The 25,879-nt window shown below is 36.9% G+C and overlaps 1 protein-coding gene across 1 annotated transcript in view; it reads right to left on the bottom strand.

Moving 5' to 3' along the window:
• Window positions 1-25,879, bottom strand: part of Fbxo8 (F-box protein 8) — a 43,740-nt gene that overhangs the window by 8,241 nt on the left and 9,620 nt on the right. Inside the window, exons 2-3 of the mRNA XM_059244261.1 lie at window positions 17,637-17,973; window positions 14,089-14,215 (exon numbers count right to left, since the gene is read on the bottom strand). Of these exons, the coding sequence (XP_059100244.1) occupies window positions 14,089-14,215; window positions 17,637-17,965 (456 nt within the window). The 5' untranslated portion in view covers window positions 17,966-17,973. The remainder of the gene's footprint in view (window positions 1-14,088; window positions 14,216-17,636; window positions 17,974-25,879) is intronic.

The following is a 25,879-nucleotide window of genomic DNA, read 5'->3' as shown; positions in this document are numbered from 1 at the left end:
GCAAAAGCAACATCATATACAAAGTTGGGCTGTTTTCAGGAAAGAGGGAAGTCTTCGGTATTTGAGAGTAAGCCATGAACTAGGTTATAACATTATAACATTAATTTTATGGCAAGATTTGTATGTTCTATCTACATATAAGTGAAAACCTCTGAGGGCTATATAAGAAAGTGAAGCAATGGTCTACAATGTGAATTTTGCAATGTAATAATCCTTTCTTATTGTGGTTCTGCTTTATGACCTGTTATTTAGTCAACCTTGGTTAAAAAAAAGTATCAAGTGAAATTCCAGAGATATTTCCTAAAACTTCCTAAGTTTTAAATTAATCATCATATTGAATAGTGTGAGGTCACAAGCTTCCCAGCCCCACCTCCTCTGCTATGTGTCCCTGTTGTGTATGATTCAAGTGCCATGCTGGCTATGAGAGCTATTGTTCTGGTGTTACAGTACTGGTGTTCAACTGACCTGGATTTTACTTTAAAAAAAAAAAATGCCCCCTTTGCTAGCAAAGGGAACCCATAAGGTGATTCCTTTACAAGAAAAGGTAGAAGTCCCATAAGTCATATTGGAGAACACACTCACATGCTTTTTATTACAATATATTATGTTGTTGTGAGTTTTCTATTAATATTGCATTTTACTATTCCTCATTGATGAGTTAAGGTTTATCACAATTACATATGAATAGAAAATACAAGCTATACATAGATAGTTTCATGACTTATCTATATACAGGAAGTTTCAGGAATCTTGGAATGTATAACCTGTGGAGATGACTATATCATACAAAAACTAATAGAATATAAATTAAATAGCTGGCTACCACAGATATCCAAGATTGAGCATGTAGAGAAACAGAAGTAGGAAGGAACAGATTCTAAAACCGTATTTTAAAACGCTACATGTCACATGAATGAAGTTAAGAGATGAATGTACTTGATAAATACACTGGACATCGGTCCACAAGGTAAAGAAAAGTGAAAGGTAACCAGTTTTTCTGGCTTGATAAAGAGAAATGACTACAGCAGAACAAGAGATGAATTGGAGATGTAGCTCAGTTGGTCTCAAGAGCGCTTGTCTAGCATACATGAGGTTTTATCTCCAGTACCACATAAAAACAAACAGATAAGCAAAAATTAGGAGTGCAGTAAATGTTTGTAATCTCAGAATTCACGAGGTGGAAACAGAAGGATTAGGAGCTCAAGCAGTTTGAGACTAATATGGGGTATGAGAGACCCTGCCTCCAAACACACAAATGAGGGTGGTAAGGCCTGGGGAGAGCTCAGAGCTATAGTACTTGTTCACTGTATGCAGGACCCTGGGCTTGACTCCAAGATGAAGAAGGGAACGAGGGAGAAAATGAGGGTAGGCGAGGGACACAGGGGTGGTGGTGGTGGTGGTGGTTGATGTAATGATGAACTAACTAAAAAGATTTCAGAGGCAATTAACTACTAACAAGATAGAGTGGAAAAATAGGCAATCAATGCACGTGTAACAATAATAATGAAAGAAAAAGCACCTAGAATTTGAGAGGGAGGGGGAGGCATGGGAGGGGTATGGGGGTGATGATGAAATTATATTTTAATTAAATAAAAAACATAAAAATCAAAGGACAGAGCTGGAGAGATAGCACAGCCTTTAAGAAGTCTAGCTGCTCTTCCAGAGGATCAGGGTTGGACTCCCAACATCCACATGGTGGATTACAACTCTCTACTTCAGGAACAGGGGATTTGGTGGCTTCTTCTGGCCTCTTGGCACATGTGGCACACAAACATAAACAGGTAAAACACCAATACAGATAAACAAACAAACAAAAGAAATAAAAATAAAGGACACAAAGTTGGGAGGGAATGCAGGTGGATGTGGGGAAGTTAGAGGAGTCGGGGGATGTGATAAAACTACATGGTATGCATACATACAATCCTCAAAGAATTACAAAATATTATATTAAAAATAAAACCTACATGCATGGTTGTCCCCAGTAGGAGTTAAAAACAAAATAAATGGATAAAAATTAAAGACATTGAACAAGAAATATCAGAAGTAAGGAAGATGACAGAAGAACGTCTCAGAATCTAATAGACTGTGATTTAATAAAGGATGCACACAGAGCAGTGTCAGTCCAGTGTAGTGGTTTATCTTATAATCCCAATACCAAGGAAGCTGAGGCAGGAGAGTCAGGGCTAACCTAGGCTATGCAGTGAGTTCTAGGCTGGCTAAGACTATAATGTAAGACCCAGTTTTAAAAAAATTAAAAACTGCACATGTACATTTATACACAAAATATCAAACAAAAATACAAAACAAAACAAAAACAAATTCAAAACAAATCCCTGAATGACCAAAAGAAGCAAGTACTCAGTGGAGTTCCAAGAGCATAGTTTTCAGAAGTGGCACCAAACCATGGCTCTGACCACAGTGCTGCCACCCGATGATGTGAAAATAAGCAATGACTTCAACCTCCTAAGCTGTTTCCTAAACAGTAAAATCATGAGAGATTTTAGGGTAATGTGACAGTGAGTGACAGAAAGAGCAAGTTTCCTTTTAGACAGTCCCAGGAGATTAATGGGGAAAAGGGGACCATAATTACAGACTGGGAAAAAAAGGAAGTAGTGACCTTCAAGAAGTCTCTCCACAGACTGAGTCAAGTTCAAAACTACTACATAAACAGTGAGCTCCTGTGGGGAGACTGAGTAAAGCACACTTACCTGAAAACGGCACCTCATAGTGGAGAAGATGGAAAATGAATTATTGAGAGAGAAGAGTATCTTTAAAGACAATTTTGACCTATGTATGTCAGAAGGTGGAAGAAAGTTGACAGAGAGAGGAAGGCTGGAGCAAAGGAGGTAAGGGGAGCAGCCAAGACAGAATGCACAGCCAGAACACTCAGTGCTTTGCAAGCCTGGTGGACAGGGCAGGGTGTTAAAATGCAAAAAACAAAGTCCATACTGGTTGATTTTTGCTTTTATGGATATTTTGAAGGCTTTAACAAGTATATTACTTTAGCAAAAAAGTTTACAACACAAAATAGTTCAATCTAGATTTCTAATTTTTCTTTCAGAGAACTGACACATTAGTTTTCACCTATTTTAATCACAGTGAAACAGAAAATTTGAATGAGCTACATTTATAGTAAGAGTAATGTAAAGCTTAAGAGGTATAATTCACTTTAAAAGTTCCACTTTCCAGACAGTAACAGACAAGGGCACCTGCAGACGCCCTGCACAGGCCACACTCAAGTGTTCACTGTCTGAGAACAAGCACGATGCTTAGGAGATGCTCTGCTATCTGGTGGCTTCTTCCCTAGACCATTGCAGAATGCGAAGGTAAGCATGAAATCCACTGACCTTTTCAGTCTAGCACTTCTTATCCTCCTTACCTAATCACGATAAAAAGGAAAAGAAAACAACAAAGCTCGGATAATTAAGAATGATTTATCTGAGGGTATTTTGTTTGCTAATGAAAGTCACTCATTTTTACTTGCAGTGAAATAAATGCGTAAGATGTGTTAATGAGAAATTTGGGCTGTTTTTATTTTGTTAATGCATCTTGTTATATATGTACACTAAGTTTTGCATTATTTTCTCTCTTGTCTAAGTGTGTATAGCCCTCTCACACACTTAGAGACCTTCAGTAATTCAGAAGTGATATATGTTTTTAAGAGCAACCAACATGGGCCATCTCAAAGTGTATTGCTTTAGCATATTTCCCAATGCCTTTTCAGAGGTGTTACAGACACAAGGAATGATTCTAAAAACTTGACCTTTTGTTCAAACAAACTTACACCTGTCTGTTACCGAAAATCTTTTCCTCACAGAGAGTGACTAGGGACAAGAACCCCTTGAAGAAAGACTTTTTTCCCTTAAGAGTAGTAAGCTTTCCTATTACTGATATACCCACAATGAAGTTATTTACTGGAAGGTTCTATACTGCATAGAACTAAGAAGAAAGGGTGCCCCAAGAACTGTACATGTCATCTCTTCCTAAGAGCAGAGGCCACATATTGTCCGCACTGTGGAGAAGTGACAGTTGTGGACAGTGGCAATGCCTTATGATTAACTCCCTCTAATATGGTAACCAAAGCAAATCTTAACATCCTAGCATCACATTTCATCCAGATGGTGTGAACAATCAGATTATTGCAGCTTGAGTGTGGGATTCAGGAAGAAGCCACTTTATTTATGGATACTGCTTAAACTGGCAGGATCTTGGCTTCCAAGGACTTTGTAGTATATAAAAGTGCAGGATGCTGAAAAGGCTGATATTGACCATATGTATCTGAAATTCCTTGTGGCTAGAGTGTGTCAATAGAAAGTCTCATATAAAAGACAGATAGGTAAATGAAAATTCAAATAGAAATGTAGGGAAATGGAGGGGTAGATACGGGACAGATTTTTTTGCCTGTTTTTCAAGATAAAACAAGGGCATTAGACAAGTAGCATGAACCTCATTATTTAAATTTTAAAAGTCCTATTAACTAATTTAAATAGTTTGAACAAGGAAATGAGCCACATCTGTGAGTTACAAGAGCCACACCTGTGACTAAGGTGATTAACTGACTGATAGGAAGGTTCTTCTCAAATCACAAATCACTGTCAACAATTAACTGTACAGTCATCACTGTAGTTGTTTCTGGGACAGCTGCTCTTAGCTGAGGGAAACTCTAAGAAAAGCCCATTCTATCTTCCCCAGACTCCAGGCTGGGGAAAGAAAGCATGAAGAGGAAGCGGTATTAGCTAAGGTGTCATTAGGATAATCCAAACTAAGGAGAATGTGATGCTTACACACTACTATTAGCTCATTGAGAATTCTCGCTTTATAAAAGTCATATACAAATATTGCATTTGCAATGTGTACCTACATCTAACTCTGAAAACAAAATTTTATAGTTTTATCATGATCTCTACATTTTAACGTTCCCTAGACATATGGACATCTGAAGTATATTAGGAGCTCTGAAGCATTTTTTGAAATAATCGTTTTTTTAAAGCCTTAAGAGTAGAGAAGTAGAGGAACACATTCATCAAAACAACATGTTACTGTGTATACATGTCAGCTAATACACTACTAAAGGCAAAAAAAAAAAAAATCTCACCAATGTTTGAGGATCTTGACCTGACTAAAGCACACTTTCTGAAGTATCACTTCACAGGCTACAAAGAGTTACTGAGTAGTATCTAAAGGTTCGAGAGGAACTTCAAGGCCTCGGGCAGCATCTGGTTCTTCAAGCTGTAAGTTACTGAAGCTGCACCTGAGGAACACATATCTAGACATAGCTGGTGAGCAGTTGGAAGCACTGATCATTTAACTTGCTTTATTTCATGTAATCACAATGCCACTAGTGTTCTAACTACCTAGTCTAAGGAGGAGAAAACAACGCAGAGGCTATTTACTCCAAATCAAAGCGACATGACTTAGGAAGATGCTTTTGTAAGACCCTCCCCCAGGATGCAGGGAATGCCTCACATTTACTTCCTAGAGGACAGAGTACTGCTCCAAGTCAGCAGCAGCAGCAGCAGATCACTGTACACAAATGACCATGGTTCATTAGGATCCTGATTCTAAAGAAGGCATCCCTAAAAGGTTTATGATGAAAGAACACATTAAATAATCTAATGGGTAATACACAATAACAATAATAATAATCACAATGTGGTCCATTTGTTAAAATAAAGTTAATGTTATACTTATGCTAGTCCCATACTTTGGAAGCTATGATTAAGCTTCTGAAAGCTTATAGTTGAAGCCTAAAGCTGAGAGAAAAATGTCATTTATATTTCTGATACGATAGCCATGTTAGTAAGCATCAATTGCTAAAGACAGTCAAGAGAGGCAACTATCTTACATATTAAATCTGGAAAGTGAAATCAAGTATCTGAAGCCATGGCTATATCAAGTGAGAAAACCTAATCAGAGAAAGTATGCTAGAAGAAATTATGGAAAAGATGTTTTTATTTGAAATGTACTTAGAATATCTACTATAATATTATAAGATTTCTAAGTACATTTATCTAAATTGATAAAAAACATAATTCAAATGAAGAAGTCTTGCTCATATACACTGTCTACTAACATACACACTGTCTATTAATTTCACTCATGTTTCAAATCCTTCAGTATACTTCTGCTTATGTTGTAGTTAACAGGATTAAACTGCATAAACACTTCTGGGTCAACAGAGAAAGAAATAGAAAGGATTGCATGGTTGGTTTAGGCCTGTAATTCAGAGACTCAGCTAGGATGCAGAAGCAGGAAAAAGGGGGACTCAGACTTTGGGTAAACACCCCTAACAGCCCTGTAATGAACAACCATTTGCAAAGGTTTGACTCTCTCTCTTTTAATTCTGGTGCCTGCTGGCTCAGAGGCCTTATACCCAAAGGAGGAATATTAGCACCAGAAGCACAATCTGAACAGGTAGAACACTACCTTGTCATTTTTAATCCTCCTACCACTGAGTGAATAGAAGGCTATTGTTGCACAGCAAAGACAAAGAGGGTAGAAGTAGAACTGAGGTGGACTGTAGCTCCTAACATGACAGTAAAAAAGGTAAAAAAGGTAAATATATATATATATTTGGTCTATTATATAATCTTATGGCTTTGACTCCTCACTAGAGAAACCACATCTGCCAGCTAAATGACAGGCTACATTTAGACTTGAAAAATAGATTATTCTAAGACAATTGTATTGATTCTATCCTCCTTGGATTTCTTGGCATCCATGTGATGCAGTTCTAATGAATACATTCTGATCCTGATATGCATGCACATGTAATGACAAGACCACCTCCAGCCATCTTCCAGTTGTGAGGACTCTTAGCACCACACTGAGAATAGAATACTGGGAAGAAAGAATTGAGTCTGAGATAGCATCTGTAAGGCTGGAAAGTATTTTAAAACATTGTTAATTATCAAGGCAATTGATTTATCTTCATATTTGCTTGTGAGAATTTAACTGGAGTAAAAGGAACTAGTTGACAATTAGAGAAATCCCGTACCCAAACACAGCTCAACTAGCTTTTTCTGGGCAAGATAATACTTTTAATCTGCTAGTGGGTTACAACATATCAAGTCATGCAAGATGTGCTGGGGCAATGGTGGCACAGAACTTGTGGGAGTGGCCAGTCAATGCTTGGTTCAATTTGAAGACACATGCTCTACACTGTCTGGATAGGCCAGAGACCTAGGGTAGAACCAAACATGGCTGGTCTCAAAAAAGAAAAAGAAAAGAAATCCATGAAATGATTCCTAATGATACTCTGCTATACTCATAGACTAGTGTCTTGTCCAGTTGTTACCAGAGAGGCTTTCTCCAGAAGCAGATGGAAGCAGGTACAGAGACCCATAGCCAGACATTATGCAGAGAGAGAGAGAGAGAGAGAGAGAGAGAGAGAGAGAGAGAGAGAGAGAGAGAGAGAGAATATGAATATGAATCTAAATTGGACATCTTCATTGGGTCCCTCCTCTCAGAGTTTGGGGAACCCAGAAGAAGTGGGGGAGGAAAGATTGTAGGAATCAGAGGGGATGGAGAACATGGCTCGAATCAACTAAGCAAAGCTCATACAGGCTCACAGAGACTGAAGGGACAAGCACAGAGCCTGCATTGGTCTGCACCAGGTTCTCTGTGTATATGTTATGGCTGCTTGCTTGGTGTTTTTGTGGGACTCCTAACAGCGGGTGTGTCTCTGAGTCTTTTGCCTGCTCTTGGGACTCTTTTCCTCCTATTCGGTGGCCTTGTCCAGCCTTGATATGAGGGCTTTGTCTTGTCTTATTGTATCTTGTTTTGTCCTGTTTGGCTTTTGCCTCTTGGAGGTCTGCTCTTTTCTAAACAGAAAACAGAGAGGAAATAGGTCTGAGGGAGAGGGGAAGTGGGACGGAGATAGACGAGGAGAGGGGGGAAAATGTGGTTGGGATGTATTGTATGAAAAAAGAATATATTTTAAATAAATGAATCATTATGAGATGTCCCCCTCAAGATATATATATACACACAAAATCAGCTTAGGTTCTCTGTTCCTTGAAGCCAAATCATACTATTGGATACACACTGCAGGTAGCAGTTCATAAAATGAGGCACTGACTGAGAAGCACACTGCCCGGCAGCAACAACTCAATCATTCCAAGATAAACTTCAGTTTATATCCTAGCCAAGACCAGCCTTGATGCAGGGGAAGGAGCTTGGTCCTGCCTCAACGTGATATGACATGCTTTGTTGACTCCTGTGGGAGGCCTACCCCTTTCTGAACGGAGGAGTGGATGTTGGAGATAGATGGGAGATGGGAGAGGGAACAGGAAGAGAGAAGGGAGGGGAAACTGTGGTCGGTATGTAAAATAAATAAAAAATTTAATGAAAAAAAGAAATTCAATTTTCTTTCTAGCTGTAAAAGATCGTTTAAGGTAATATATGTCTTTCTTCCTTATTTTAAACTTTCTACAATATATAGTTATTACTGAGACTATTTTCTGTAGAAAGATGAGTAAAATTTTCTAGCTTTGTGGATCTGCAGTTAAAAATCTCAAAAGGTAGTGGATTTTTCCAGAATGGAAAAATGCCTACATTGCCTGTGGCCATGTCAGAGGAGCAGCAGATGGCAATTGACCTCAGGGGAAGGCCACCAGGAAACAAAATGCTAATGGATAAATCTCAGATAGGCAAGGCCCCAGACCCCAGAATGTCTTCTGCTTCTGCTGTGCCTTCACATGTTTGCCGCTGCCATCTTCCTCTGGCATCTGGTATAGTGTGAATGGGCTTGGGGAATAAAGAAATAAAGAATAAAGAAAAAGTCGGGAGGAGACCACCAAGAGAGAGTGTGTGTCTTTTCCCATACCCCCTCAGATAAAAAGTCTCAGTATGCGGACTCCATGGATTCTCTTCGAGCCCTGAGCTGCTGGGGGCTGGCTCCCCAGGCAGTGATACTCTATGATGTGTAAATCCTCACTGGAAATGCAGGGGATACTTAGATTTTATACAGCTCATACAGAGAAGGAGAGATCAAAGACTTAATTACAAATACTTGATTAATATCAAATTACTTTACAGGGACACATTGCTGTATCTGTCTACAGCAATATTGAATATTACTTTAGAGGTTTATTTTCTAAAGTAACATTTTCCTTAACAAATTAGATAATAACCAAAATACAAAACATGAAAATTACCTCAGTCTGTCAAAACACAACAAAACTGTTGTTTTTAAATAGGAAGTAATATCAGACAATGGGAAAGAAAACAAATAATTACAGGTATACAGATTCCATTATATAGGCTGCAGGTTAAATTTAAAAATGAGCAATTATAAATCAACAGTTTTATCAGAGAGGTCACATTAAATAACTGTACATGAATAGTATGACATCTCTACCATTCTTGCATTTATAAACCTATTTCTAAGTGTTCCTTGGAATGCTCCTTTCATAAAACCAAATATTACTGTATCAAATAAACTTGGATAATGCTATGCACTACATTTACCTGTTGAATATTTACAATGTGCATCATACTTTAGAAAGCCATATCATAAACAAGCCAACTAACCAGAAATCTATCCTATTCAAATTTGTCAGACTAGAGAACATCTTCCTTCCTATGTAATTTAGAATATTCATCTGTATGTCCTGATGACCAGTTGGAATTATCTATCCTTAGGAGTGAAAGTCTAAGTTATTTTCACCACTGTTCCTATGCTATGAAGTAGATAATAACCATTTATATACTACACATAAAAAGCTCAGTCAAATCTCTAACAGTAAAGTGAGCTACCTCTTAAAAACTTTCCTATAATGGAAGAACTTACACATTTCCTGGTTCAACAGCAAAAAAGAATATATTGTTTTAATAATAAAGTACACACACACATATATATATTCATTTCCATTTAAAGCACATCAAACAAAATATTTTTATAATACATCTTATTCAAGATCCATTTAGTAAAACACATAAAAATGTATGTAATTAGGTATTTCTGTATAAATATAGGAGAAATATGCTTACATAGCTGAAGCATACTTTTAAAAATCTGACTGCATGATGTTACAAAGACTATTTAAAACATACAGAGATGAAGACAGGTCTATATTACTATGTTGACTATCAGTTTTAAGACTCTAATTTTAAAGATAACTATGTCCAGAAAATGTTCTAAAGCAAAATGAATTCTAAGAATACCGGATGGGAGCTAGAATTACTCATCACAACACTCCTGGAAGAACAGAACTGACACACTGAACTTGTCCATGCAGGGGAAGTACAACTTAATGTAACAGATAGTACTCAGCACATTCCTTCACTAGAATGTGGTCATCACCACCAAGTACACAAGCTCATGCACAAGGTCAAGACATTACACACAGCTGAGATCACAACGTCATGCAGATCACAACAGCGTGCTAGATAATCGTACCAAAATTGTGCAGGTGTTCTCCCCCACCCCATGAGCCACTGCCAGCAGTTGCTATGGAGTTTGGTTACCCATATCCGTGACATGAACGGTGTCCTTTGGAGAATCTTGTTCCCTGTGGCTGTAAGTATTCTTATTTTTATATTTTAATGATGCTTGCTATGAAAAATCTTAAGTACAAAACTAAAAATTATGGAAAAGTACACTTTTTTTTTAAATAATACTCAACAATTATATGCACCTTATCTCAAGCAGCTATGATAAATACCACTGATATTTGAACATATCGACAATAATTTATTGTTCACTTAGATGAACCCAGAAAAGTATGTCTGATGACAGTGCTCCAGTGAGTGGGGGAAAAATAAATCTCCAAAACTACTCTGATTCTAGCATTCAGAAATTTGTACAAGAACCATCCCATGATCTGGCTAAGTACACTCACATTGCTAAGTTTTACATGAGAAGATCTTCCTGATAACTTTCTTTTATGTGACTTTGATTCTACAGATTTTACTTTGTAAACAACAAACAAATTGATTTTGTATTTATATATAATAAATTAAATATAGGCATTAAAATGTTTTTCCTTGTTTTTCTGAACACATTAAATGGATTTCAGTATTTAAATGCCTTTTTGGGAGTGGCCTATTTATACTGTAAGTATATTCTGGTAAGACAGAATTTTACTTTTCTGTAGGCAATACCTACTAAAGTACTGATCTTCCCAAAAGCATAAAGTCACTCTGGAACCACAGACACTTGGGAGTGGCTCAGCTCTGTGCCTTTTGGCAGCACTATGCAGTCCTTTCAGATAATGAATTAATTTATTCAAGAACACTCTAGGCTATTCTAAACCCGGCCTGTGAGTGAGAAAAAGAAATACAGCCAACTCTCAATAACAATTGAAGGTAGGATGGAAAAGTAAACTGACAATCTAAAACTAAAAATTTTGATAATTTCAATTCCCTTGCTTACCAAATATTGAATTAAAAATTTGAAATCCTCATCACATTAAAAAAGGACTTGAATACTACCTTTTTTCTTCCTTCTCTCAAAACATTCTAGGAGTTAATAACAAGAACTCTATGGAATAATGTACACAACTACAAACAGAAACATACTTTTGTGTCTAATTTTTTCCAATTTAGACATTTAAAACTATCTAGTCCATATTTTGACATGTGAGGTCACAATATTTTTTTCTTTCTTCTCATAGAAAGCATGACTTTATAATCTGTTTTTAAAATTGTAAGACATTTAGCAAGAAACAACTACTTACCATAGTCAGTACAAGCAATGATAGCTCACTTTTCTGACTTTGTACAACTTGGAACTTTCCAAGTTATGCTTTGCTTACAATGGAGCATTTGCAAGTCATGTGAACTAAAGATGATACTGTGATTCAACATCAATATAGTTTAGGACAGAAGCCAGGGAGACTTCCAAAACTGAGTGTAATAAGATGGGGCTTACAAAAGCTGTCCCTTCTGATCTTACAAACTCGGGAGCGAAACACACAACTACCCTAGTTGCCCTCAATTCTTCCCCAGCATTCACCACTCAACTGCCCAGCAGACCAAAGCAAAACATCAGAAAGCTCACCAGATGAGCTGTTTAATCAGCAACCAGTAAAAGTCTAATTGTAATGAAAATATGCAAGGCTCTGACACTACTCCTGTCTCTTCATAACTATAGTGAGATCTCTGTACAATGCACATTTGCCATAGTACAAGACTTGAAGGTGACATGCCCATATCGTTATCTGTTTACACAGACAATGTTGTGAAAAGCAACTATATTCTATAATAAAAGACATTGGAAAATTACAATAAAGGGATGAGTGATAAACTCTAATTTATGACAACTCCTTTATGTTCATTAGAGTTTAAATAGTGGCTTTTTACATTATAACGGCTTTAAATATACAGTTTGAATGCTAGCTTTTAATAAATTATTCCATTTGCATTAAGAATATCATGGTTTTGGGAGCATGGTGGCACACTGTTTATAGTCCCAGCACTCCGGAAGCTGAAGCAGGAGGATCAGAAGTTCAAGGCAAGCCTGAGCTACATAGTAAATTCAAGACAAGCCTGGGCTATAGAAGACACTGTCTCAAAAAGCCCAAACCAATAGCAGCAACAACAAAAAGCATTAGAATTTCACCTACTTCTTTAAAACATTGGTAAGAAAAAAGAAAGAGAATGGGTATTTGAATGTCAATATTATAGCAGGTTTTATAACACATAATTTGTTGTATTTGTTAGAATAAGACTAAATGACAGTGTATGTTTAACAACATTTGGTTTTATAAATGTACAAGAAAAATTTAACAAAGAAACTATACATAGTAAGTGAAAATGAATTTATTTAAAAATGTACTGTAACTGGGTTATTTCATAGTTATAAGAGCAGTATTTAGATTTAAGCTTAAAGTTAAAAACTGGAAAAATATTTTCCTACTTATAACAAAATTAAGATAATTTTAGGAACCACTTGGCTGCATGACTTAAACAATTCTCCCCTGCCTCCCACTTTAAAAAAGATTTATTTATTTATGTATTTTATGTATATGAGTGCTCTACTAGCATGTATGTCTGCATGGCAGAAGAGGGCATCAGATCCCACTATAGATGGTCGTGAGCCACCATGTGGTTGCTGGGACTTGAACTCAGGACCTCTGCAAGCGCAGCCAGTGCTCTTCCTAACTGCTGAGCCATCTCTCCAGCCTCCAACTTAAACAATTCTTAGTAACTTTATAACATGTGAAAATCATCTTAAAATAACTATTAAATTAAAATGATTCTAGTAATATATCCATAGAAAACAATGCACCCAGAAGCAGTAACTTCCAAGGTCATTTCATTTCTATTTGGATCTGGAGGCATAGGTCTAGTAGATGTGTAAGCATTTCTGAAACTCTTCATTTTTCCAACATACATTAAAATAAGAATAGGAAAAGGTAAAGAAAAAATTTCTTTTCACATTTTGATCATTGTTACATATTATGAAAGAGGTAAACATCAATTTTGAAACATTCAAGAGGTTTTTAGATAACATGAAATTATGTTTTTTAATAAAAAATTGTTATTATATTTGTGCATACGTGTTTGTTCCACAATACAGGTGTGTAAGTCAGAAGGCAACTGCATGGACCGTTTTCTCCTTTAACCTTTCTATGGGTTCTAGGGACTGAATTCAGCTGCCAGACTTGCATGGCAAGCTCCTTCACCTACTGAGCCATCTTGACAGCTGAAGTCATCAACATTCAATATCTTGATACAGTACACTAGAATAATGTTTTCTGTGATTATCTCTAATAAAAGTATATCACTACTAAATAGAGTACATGGAAAGATAAAGCTGCAGATATAATTTGATGAACATATTACATGTATGTTCTCATTAACAAAGTCTTATACTTCCTGGTAATATGTCTCTCAGACCAGTAGAATACTGTACACATATCAAGAATGCTGCCATACAACATTAGCAGGTAGACAGATTAGAATTTGATCAGGAAGGCAAATAAAACTGATTATGCCATATAGCAGAAACCAAAAGCTTGGCTTTTCAGAGATTGGAAAGCATGTTCAATTACTTTTAATTTAAGCTGCAAGTTTATATTAGATGGTTGCAGCAAAGTCATAAAAGTGCACCTGAAGCAAATAATCCTGCCCTCTACTTACCTCCTCTGGGTTGGCATTAAAGGTGAGGCTTCCTTCATCTAGCTGCATATACAATTTTCTAAAAGAAAATCCTAAAGGTGGGTTCTTATTGTATATAGAACAGTGACCCCAAGTGGATTTACACAACCTATAAAAATAGAAAGTAAGAACAGAGTTATTATATTTCCTAAGATAAACACACATTCACATGATAAAATTCTCAAATTAGATGACACAATTAGATTCTGCAGCTGTCAGAACAATCTAAGAATGGAGTCATGCAAAGGGAATTCTAAGTGCTGTGAGAAAACTGAGAAAACGTAAGTCTTGTGACCTCAATTTCTTTAAAAACGTGGAATTGTTCTTGAAATGAGCTTTCATGCCCTTCCCAAGGGCAGTGGATAGGAGAGAGTTCACTTCAGATATCCACTACAACTGGCTATTGTTATTTGTTACATGCCTCTATGGAAAAACATGGTTTTGCCACATAAGCCCTGTCCTTGTGATTGTACACATTATTCATGTGATTCTTCTTAACCCTTAGAGTATAAATTGTCTGATGCTCTGAATAAAGTTGGCTGTGCAAGAGAGCTAGTCTGAATCATTTTTAGGTTCCTTCCTCCCAGGTCCCACCGCCTTTAGAGCAGTAAATATGTGGCTGTGGTGATATATTGTGTACCCTAATAAAATTTGCCTGAAGATCAGAGAACAGAACAAGCCACTTGATTAAACATAGAGGCCAGGCAGTGGTGGCACACTACTGGGAAGCACACATGCCTTGAATCCAGGAAGTGATGGCTAGGTGGAGAAAGGTATACAAGGCGTGAGGAGACAGGAACTAAAGGCTTTTCAGCAGAAGCATCCCTTTCATTTAGAGGCTTCTTCGGTTGGAGCCTTTTCAGCTGAGGAGTTGGCAAGGTGAGATGTGGCAGTGGCTTGTTCCTTTGTCTCTCTGAGTTTCAGGCAAATTTTATTAGAGTATACAATATATCACTGCATATGGCCATAAACTTTTATTTAAATTTCATATTTCTAGTTTACTAGAATATGACAGTGCCATATAATTAGCAATTTTGGTTGTACCTAAGAATTTCAGTTACAATGATTAAGCATGTTCATGAATACTATCTGAAGTTACACAAGCAATCAAAAATAAGATCAGTGATAGATGACAATCATTCAGATTACTGAAATGACAGTCAGTATTTTCAGAGTTTTAATTGTATTGCCTTGCTCAATCCTGTCAACAATTCCCTGATGTTGGTTGTAATTTGAATTTCCTTTGTGGGACCACCAGCCCACAAATAATGACCCCAAGACTTTTTAGTAATTATGAAAGCTTGGCCTTTAGTTTATGCTTGTTTCCAACTAGCTCTTATAACTCCAATTAACCTGTTTCTGTTAATCTACATTCTGTCATGTGGCTTTTACCTCTCTCCCATTCTGTACATCTGATTTGTTCCATGCCTCACTGGCATCTCTCTGCCTCTCTTCTTTCCAGAGTTCCTCTCTCCCCAGAAATCCTGCCTATTCTCTCCTGCCTAGCTATTGGCCATTCTGCTCTTTATTAAACCAATCAGAAGGTGCCTCAGGCAGAGACACATCTTCACACAGTGTAAACAAATATTCTGTAACAGTTGGTGCACCATACAAGAAACAGAAACACGACAGTCCCAAAAAGACATCCAGCTAACACGCATGTGGCAACATTTAGATAAAAGTCTTCCTCAGAGCTCACAATGCTAAGAAGCTGGTTGGGATCTATTAAACAACCCATGCCAACTGTGATATAACACTAAAGGTTGGGCAAGGAAACTTCACTGGCTTTTTCAAAAAAGTATATATTAACAACAAACTAAACACAGCATAATTCCACAACTATACACATCAAGTACTGTGATGCTGAGCATGCTTAAGATATTGTTTCAGATCCATGATTCTTCCCTATTACAAAGACATGCAGCTGTTAAAATATCTTTTCAACTTTGAATAAGAACTGAATTTCATAATGCACCATTTTCTGTAGATTAGGATCATGCTTTCTAATCTATAGAGAGGCACTAGTTAGTATTTGAAAGCTAAATGTTTAGTGTAATGACTTAGAGTTCTGGAAATATATCAGAGCACTAAGTCTATGTGTATTACTATCAAGATAAAGAAAATACTGAAACTATATTTCAATATACTTTAAATGCCTTTAAAACTGTGATAAAAACATATTCAGACTTAATTTCACTAAGTTTAGAAATGAATATTGTTTGAAGTTCAAATATAGAATCAGCTGGGTGTGGTAGTGTACACCTTCAATCCTAGCAATGGGAGGCTGAGGCAGGAGCATCAGGAGTTGAGGCCAGTTTGGGCCACAAACAAATGAATAGAGCAAAAATAAATTTCAAATAAAGAAACACAAATTAAGTTTGTGGAAAATGCTAAGATGTAGAAAAAAAAGATGACGAAGAACAAACCAGGTTTAAAGTATCATTCTAATCTCCCTCTATGATTAAAACATTAAAAACTCATTTGTTTTAAATAATGCTATAAGAATTGGTGCTCATACAGTATGACAAAGCACCAAGTGATAAAAACAAATTGTTTTTATGTATTTATTGACTGATAAAGAAATACTTTCGTACTACAATTCTGAGACCTTAGGAAGCTTAAGTCAGAAATGTTGCTACTGAAAATACACTACTACTGGAATTTGATAATTTCAATTAATTTATGAAGTCTCTCAATTAACTTTCCAGTCTAGGTATGGTATCATTTTGATAAGTTCTTTACCATTATAAAAGCTACTTTAAAATATTGAGACTTAACTTTGCAGAAGAATGCCAGGAAATCTGAAATTCAGTGATTCTTCTGATCGGTAGCATTTTCAACACTCAAAAGAAGAAACCTCATTCCTATGATCTTTCATTAGAGTAGGAGACTACTTAGGAATAAATGCGATTTTTAAAAAATATATTCTATTCTACAAAAGCTCATAGATTTGCAGTTTAAATTGAAATGGGTGCAACAGCTATTAAAACGTAACAAACTGTCTGTTGTACTTTCGAATGTTCACCCACTTCAGTGATAAAAGTGGGTTTAGAAAAACATATAGGTGACATCATCAATTTAAAAGTTGATGACAGCAGAAACAGAAATATGAAAACACACATGTTCACTTTGAAATCAAAGAAAACACTGTTCTTACTGATCTTTAAGTATGCCTATACTTCAGATGGTATTCCTCCGGAAACTACGAGCTTCACCAAGAGACAAAGACTACACACTTTGGATTATAGGTTCTTACCCAGAATGGGTATGCTGCTCAAATGACTGCAATTTCTGGTGTGTAATAAACGGACACGTTTTGACTGTAACTCCCTTTCTTCTGTACAGTTATCATCCCACTGTCTTCTCGACAATGTCAAAACTGACTGGGAAGATAACTATTAGTTATTTTTCTAGGGTTTAGTAAAATATATAAGCTCATATAAAAGAAATGATTTCACAATACATGCATGCTATGTGAAGAACATTCAACAAGACAGGGATCGGAGTTAATGTTGGTGGGTTGAACTTACCCTTGCCAGAGAAGTTCATCGTTAGCAAGGTCTTGCCAAACACATGAAGCTAAGCAGAGGTCAGTTGCATTTAGGTAGGACAAGATGGTGAAGCTTAGTTCAGGAGGCAGCATTTCCAAGTTAATGAACCCTTCCTGCTCTTTAGACTTCCTTGCCTTCAGAAGATGATATATATCGATGCCTCCTTGGGCTTGTTTCCGGTGGCTGGAGTGAGAAATGTTGCTTGAAGTCACTCTCCTGCTCTGCTCTCTGCTGAGGTAGCCTGGCTCACTGTAGGCTTCCTGTTGGAGATGCTGGTTTCTGGCCACTCTCCAGAGTCCTTGACCCATCTGCAAGCCTGAGAGACGGCCAGAAGGTAATAAGGGTGACATGAAAATGTAAACCGTCTTTCCCACTAGTATAACAAGATCTGACAGGATATTTGTTTATCAGAATTCTAATTTCTCATTAAAGCCTGGGGAAAGCTGTAGTATATTATAAAGAAGAGTTGGAGTGTTTGGGGTGCAGCACTTGGGAGAGAAGTTTAACTACCTGGTTTGCTCATTGCCTCCATCCCAGCTTGCTTGCTATATATTTTTAAGATCCACAGGCAACATAATCATTTTTCATGTGGTGGGAGTTAAGTTGCTGATGTCCTGAAGACACTTACAAATTATAATTATGTGAACTTATGGGCCAGTATTAAATCCAGATCTGATCAGAGCACAGAACTTCAGTTAAACGGCCTCCAGACACTGCTTTTTATCACAACTCAGGCTCAGCTAAGCTAGTCCCTTTTAACCACACTGCCAGATGCATAACAGCTGTGATGCAGGCTTTCCGTTAATTCCTGCCAGTCTACACTTAGGTTGTAGACTGTAATAAAATGTAACATAGGCCCTGAAGTCTAATTCAAAAACCTTATAAATTAGACACCTAGAACTCCGGGATAAATTTCTCAGCAATAACCAACTATTTGGTTTCACTGGTGCTTACAAATAAAATTGTAATTTAGAGTAACTTTCAACTGTTTTCCAAATAGCCCTGTGGATTTGTTCAAGGCACTTGGGAAAAGATGTAAGAAGGTGTGTTCCAGTCTCCCCCACCTACATGTCACCTGCCAGAGCTGCTGTTAAATATCCTGGACTCCACATACACAAATATTTAGAAAATGACTGGCCTAAACTTATTTGATATGGCTTTCAAAACAAGCAGTTTTTCCTGAGCAAATAAACTTGCTGAGAAAAACTAAATCAGGAAGAGTATTTATTTAATACAAATAAATAGTTTCACGAACCCCTTTTCAAACAAAATATTCTTGTTTTATTACTCATTCAAAAATTTTTGAAAAAAATATTGATCTTCACATAAAGTCAATAAAATAATTTTCATGATATAATCTGAACCTTAGATGGAACACAGACAAAACAACTCGTTAGACACACAAATCAAATCACTGGTTACCAAAATGGAAATGTCCTAGAAATAACTTCAGCATCCAGAAGAACTTCAAAAATGTTGAGAGTATTATTTTCTTAATTAAAAGAAGTCACATGTTTATTTACTAAATATTTGGTTATTATTGGGACAAAACTATATGAGTTTATTTATGGATCAAAATAGAAAAAAAGGTTCAGGGCAAGTTAATTCTAATGCTTTTCCTTGATCTCCTTGGGAGTCCACCTATAAAGGGTGGTATGCATGTGTATGTGTGTATGATGGAGGTTACGAAGAGAAGGAATATACTAATGATTTTCAAATATGGGAAATTTTGTTTTTTGCACAAGAGGCACAAATGATAACCTTTCTTGTCCTAGAACACAAAACTAAATAATATTATCAGTTTAGCTAGCCTCAAGCTTTACAAATGAAATTCATGGGGCTGGAGAGATGGCTCAGAGGTTAATAGCACTGGTTGCTCTCCTAGGATCTGGGTTCAATTCCCAGCACCCACATGTCAGTTCACAACAATCTGTAACTCCAGTCCCAAGGAATCTACAACACTCTCTTTTAGTCTCTGCAGGTACCACACACAGTGTGCACACACACACACTCAAAGAAATCCTCAGACACATAAATTCAAAATATTAAGACAAACCACAATCTAGGAAATCTTTGTAAAATGCATTTATAACAAGGGTCTGATATCTAAAACAAAAGAAAACAAAGGACTTTAAAAGAGACTGGCAAATGGTTCAGCGGCTAAGAGCACTTCCAGCTCTTGCATAGGCCCTGAATGTGGTTTCCAGTACCCATGTCATGCAATTTACAACTGCCTGTAGTCCAGCTCCAGGAGATCTGACATCTCTGGCCTCCATGAGCACCCACATAGTCCTACAGAGGGACCAATGCTTGTGAGGAAGTGAGGAAGAGGGCACATTTGAAAGGTACTTTGGTAGTTTCTTGTAAAATTAAATATACTTTGTATCATATAACCCAGCATTCACATTTCTCTTTATTTACTTACATAAGTTGGAAACATCTGTCCACACAAAAGCTGTTTATGAATGTTTGCAACAGTTTTATTCATAATTGCTCAAATTTAAAAGAAACTAAGATATGCTTCAGCAGGGGAGTGCATAAACAATGACACATCCATGTGCTGGAACATCACTTGGCATACATAGTCTCAACACTGAAACCCAATGCTATAACAGGAAGGAAACTGTTGTCACTTGGGAAAGTGATCTGGTCAGAACAATTCAGATGAACAGTGAGATCACCTAATAGGCCAAGAATTTCAAATTCAAAAACACATTTTTCATATTTGCAAAAATTAATTTTGGTATAAAATATGAATTTTTGTGATGAAATTACTGCTGGTTATTTATTTTTAAAATAGGTAGTGATATATTTATAATAGTCTTGTAAGAGTATACTCTAGTTCACATGTAAATAGAAGTTCTTTCTCATTATGCATAGCAGTGACTTCGATAAAGTTGTTATAAATACTGAAATAGTGAATACGGAACGACTGCTCTGTGAAAAAGTAGGCTAGGTTTCTGCAAAGCCAAATGAGTAAATGAATATGATAAAAGAATTTGTTTTCCTAAAATTATGCAAACATGCCGGGCGGTGGTGGCGCACACCTTTAATCCCAGCACTTGAGAAGCAGAGGCAGGCGGATCTCAGTGAGTTTGAGGCCAGCCTGGTCTACAAAGTGAGTTCCAGGACTGTTACACAGAGAAACCCTGTCTAAACCCCCCCCCCAAAAAAATTATGCAAACACAACTCCTGACGTATCAAGTACTTACACTATCAGTTATGGTACATGTGTCTCAGAGATATTGTATACATTTTTTGGTTTAAGAGCAAAATCATATTCAATTAAGAACACATGTATGTATTACAGTCGTGAGTAGGAAATTCTGAAGTTTTATATTCATGGCTGCTAAGTTACCTTGAACATTCACTGGGAACATGTCACAGGGACTAAACAAGAGTTGTTTTTATTAACTTAATCCTAAGATTTTTATATTTTGGTTTCTTTATTAATATTTCTTACATTTCAAGTTTAATTTTCTGCTTCTAAATTTCTATGCTGTTATAGTAGAGTAGCTCAGCTGATATAAATAGACTTAAGATGGATTTGAAAACAAAGAAAACTTTTGAAAACTATTTACTTATAATCCATAAACTTAATTAGCTAAAGCTCCCTTTAAATAGGAGCAGCACATGAAATGGTTTAGCCAGTAAAGGCATTTGCTGTAAAGACTAATGACCTGTGTTGGATCCCCAGGACCCACAAGGTAGAAAAGAAACAACTCCCATAAGTAGTCCTCTCATCTCCAGATATGTGTAGTGGCAAAGGCACACAAACACACACACAAAGTAAAAAAGAATACACAGAGTATTTCAACACATTTTTGTAATAGAGAAAGAGTCACACTCCTTTGGAGACGAGGCCACTGACAGGTCACTCAAGCCACAGAGGGTGGCCCCACACTCGTGTGCATATGGGCACCACTAACTGGACTCAAGAGGTTTTTTTTTTTCCCCCTTTTTTTAATATCAAGGAGGACATGAAGTTGTATGTATGGGGGTGACAGGAACTAGGGGGAGCTGAAGTGAGGTCAGGGTGGATGGCTTTGATGAAAATACATTGTATAGATGTGTGAAAACACAAAGAATTATTTAAGATATGATTTAAAAAGTGAAGATTAGCTTAGAATATTGCAGAGAGGGAATCAGAAACTGTATGTTCTAAAGAAGTAGCCAACAGTGAGGGACTCAACATAGGAGAAAGAAGGGGACAATTCGGGGGGAATGTGTAATGAAAATAAGGGCTTAACTTCTCTGAGTCACTGTTTCTTGACTTGTACAATACAGATAAGAAGATTCTTCTCTGGGGTCTGGAGAGATGATCCAGCAGTTAAGAGCACATACTAGTCTTGTAGGAGACCTAAGTGAAGTTGGCGGCCACAGTGAGCAGCCCACAACTACCACTAACTCCAGATTGGTGGGATCTGATATTCTGGCCTTTGCAAGCACTTGAACACACTTACGCAAAAATCCACACAGACATACAACACATACACAGAATTAAAAACTATGTCCTTTTATGTATAATGCCTATCAAATAAACCACCCTAAAGTAAGGACCACCAGTCCTACCAGGGTCCATACATCTTAAGTCAATGTTTTACTTCCTCAACAATCTAATGTGCAGTCGCTAAAGTATTACTAAAACACATACACAACATTCTAAAAAAGATTTTTTAATTCAGTGACTCTTCAGCCAAAATTAGCAATTTTCTATGTGTGTATTTGTCTGTTTGGTTTTATGGTGTGTGCGTATGTGCACACAAAGGCCTGAAGTCCTCGACTGTTCTCCACCTTTAGTTACTGATACAGAAACAGAAGCTCATGGATTTGGGGCAATGCCAACTGGTCAAGTAGCTTCAGGGACCCCTGGCTAGGTTGCACCTGAGTGTTAAGGATCCAAACTCAGCTTCCATGCTTGTACAGCTGAGCCACTTCCCCAGGCCCAAGTTAACAATTACACTCTAATTTTAATGGACATTATACATTTCTACTCTACATATTGTTCTGGGGAGCTGCCCTCAGCACTTTTAATATGGAGTTACAGTGAAAAAGGTTCATCTTTCTTTCAACTTTCACTTTTCCAGGCCACTGGATATTCCCCTAAATGCTAGCAATAAACTTTGTTTTGTTTTGTTTTCAAGACTTGGTTTCTCTATGTAGCCCTGGCTGTGCTGGAACTCACTGAGTAGACCAGACTATCCTCAAACTCACAGATCCATCTGCCTCTGCCTCCTGGGTCCTGGGATTAAAATTAAAAGCATGTGCTAACATGCTTGGCCTAGCAAGAATCCTTAAGGCAGCATTTCTAAACATGGATTGAGTTAGCTAAAGGCAAATTAAAGCAAAAGCAGTTATGATAGTGTTTGAAAAGGGAACCTTGGAATTAATTTGATGGTGTGCCTAATGGACAAAATTTGGACAATTTGGATATTAAGAAAGAAGGGCAATAATGGATTATATTCTATTAACCTTTAAAAATCCTATAAATCTACATAAGTGACCAATGAAAACATAAATAAAAGAGAATGCTACTTTTCAACAATATCATCACTAATAAAGACAAAAATAGTGGAGATAAATGTCATCTCATAATCTTCAGAGAAAAATAATTCAAGGAACAACTATCAATGATTCTTGAATGGAATTTGATAAAGAAGTAGCAGAGGGACTCTAATAAGGAAAACTGAACATTAAATCAGAATTATTTTTGATATTTTGAGAAGAATTAATATGTATGTAAATGTGTGTGCAGGTGTCTAAGAGGCCAGATGAGAACATCAGATCCCCTGTCCAGACATAGGTGCTGGAACCTGAACTGTGACCCTTTAGAAGAGGAGAAAGTGCTCTTTAATTGCTGTCTTTGACCAGAAGAATAGTTTTTTTAAGAGCAGAAAAAAAAATTTAAATAAAATAGGGAAAAATACCCCTTAAACCTTTTTTTTTTTTGATGTGGAGATTAGTCCCTACACTTTTTGGTCTTGTTCCCTTCCTTTTGTTTATAGTATTATACCTGGAACACTTCTGTAATGCTTAATATTAACATTAACTAATAACATTGTTTCAGTGCTATATACAGTTTATTCACTACTCTGTGACAACCACTTGAAACTTCTATATATCATTGCACCTTAACTCTCCCAAACATCTTCAAAGGTCAGAAGAAATGTTAAATAGGGTATGATCACAGAGCTGGCAAAGGGAAGACTTGAGGACTCAAACTTGGAGAAGAGATAGGAGTCCAAAGCTTTTATCCAGACTCAGCAAACAGCACATGCATAGCTGTTGAAGTTGAGACGCTGACTCACTGCCAGGTCTCATCTCTGACCTGTGTCTGCTCATTACCTAAGCTGCTGCTGCCAGCTGCAGCTTTTTAGGCTGTCCTGTGGAAAGCACACAGGCTTTGAAGTGAAAAACAAAACACCTTGATCAATCTTCCACAAAGATTTTGTGTAGCTGAAAGTGGGATAATGCTTTTGTACACTGGTTTAATAAAACGCTGATTGCCAGTAGCCAGGCAGGAAGTATAGGTGGGATAAGCAGACAAGGAGAATTCTGGGAAGAGGAAGGCTGAGTGAGAAGACAACAGCCATCCATCCAGGGAGTAGCATGTAATGGCACACAGGTAAAGCCACAGAACATGTGGCAACATACATATTAACAAAAACGGGCTGAGTTTTAGTTTAGTTAGCCTGAGCTAATGGCCAAGCAGTTTTAATTAATATAAGCCTCTGTGTATTACTTGGGTCTGAGCGGCTGCGGACCAGGCAGGACACAGGAGATCTTCCAATTACAACTTTGATTAATTTATAATCTTTGATTCTCATTTTTCTCCCTGGTAAAATAATGGTTGATAATTCTTATCCATGGGACTGACAGGACATAAGATTTGGTGACTATGCCAAAGTAGCAAGTTGTTATCCCTTCTATCCTTTTTAAAGGATAATTTTATTTGTTCTTCCACCCTAGAGTACATCTATCTGATTATTTTGGGTTTAATTACCTAAGTAATCATAATACTACTCTAAATTATATTAATTTAGGGTCTATGAGATTTAGAGCAATTCCATTAACTTTTGCTAAGAAAAGGCAATTAGAAAATATAAGATGAAGCTAAATGCCTAGGCTGATACACCATACCTAGAAACTAAGTGGCAAGTAGAGAAAATTATTTTGTAATAATTCAGTGCAACAAAGATCTTTTGATACTCTACAAACATCTTTTAAAATAATTTTACTGCTTTTAGTTCTCGTGTGCGTGTGCGTGTGTGTGTGTGTGTGTGTATGTGTGTGAGCGAGCGTGCATGCGTGCACATGCACACACGCACATCTGCCACATGTTCATGGGTGACTAGAGAGGACTGAAGTGGGTCTTAGATCTCTGGCACTGGAGTTGCAGAAAATTTTCTATTACTACTGGTGTGTTTTCTAGAAAGAACTCCAAGATTAGATATGAAGACTTTGTTAGTCAAAAGTGTCCTTTTGGAAGTACCATGAAGATATATTTGTCATTTAATAGAAAATTTCTATGTAGTACTAACACACTCACATCACAAATAATCTGAATTATAAAGTATTACTAATGTATCAATTGTAAAAACAGTATTTTTTACATCAGTATCTCACTGCACAGCCCAAGCTGACTTCAAACTTGCCATGATCTTTGAGTCTCAGCCTCTTATATGACAGGTATGTGTGACCACACTAAGATCAGTATTTTCAGGCTCTTTTCAAGACACGGTCTTGCTGTTTAGTCCAGGTTGGCCTCAGACTTCAGATCCTCCTGCCACTGCCTCCCACAGGTGCTGGGATTATATGTGTGCAATACCACCTCTGAATTATATTTCTATATTAAGATATGTTTTTTAGATATAAGTCTATTAAAATAGTAAGTTCAGAGTGCATGGACCATATAATTTTTTATCCATTTTAATCATAAAGCTTACTAAAAGAAATAGAAACTTCAATACATAAAATACATACACATATGTATTTAAATATATGTATATATATGTGTATATATATGCTTATAGTTCTGTGGTAACTACCTGCTAAAAATGACATAGGAACGCACAAAATGGGGTCACATTTCCAACATGTAAAAAGAGGATGGCCTCTCTTCTATGTACTAAGATGAGTTGATGCCACACAAAGGACTAAATGGATAAATCTAGCATCAACCATATATAACCTTGATTGAAAAACTTCAAAGTGGGTATGTA

Source organism: Peromyscus eremicus, chromosome 17 (genome assembly GCF_949786415.1).
Source record: "Peromyscus eremicus chromosome 17, PerEre_H2_v1, whole genome shotgun sequence".
Lineage (NCBI taxonomy): Eukaryota > Metazoa > Chordata > Mammalia > Rodentia > Cricetidae > Peromyscus > Peromyscus eremicus.
The sequence above is the reverse complement of the archived record's forward strand: the minus strand, read 5'-3'. Positions and strand labels throughout refer to the sequence as shown.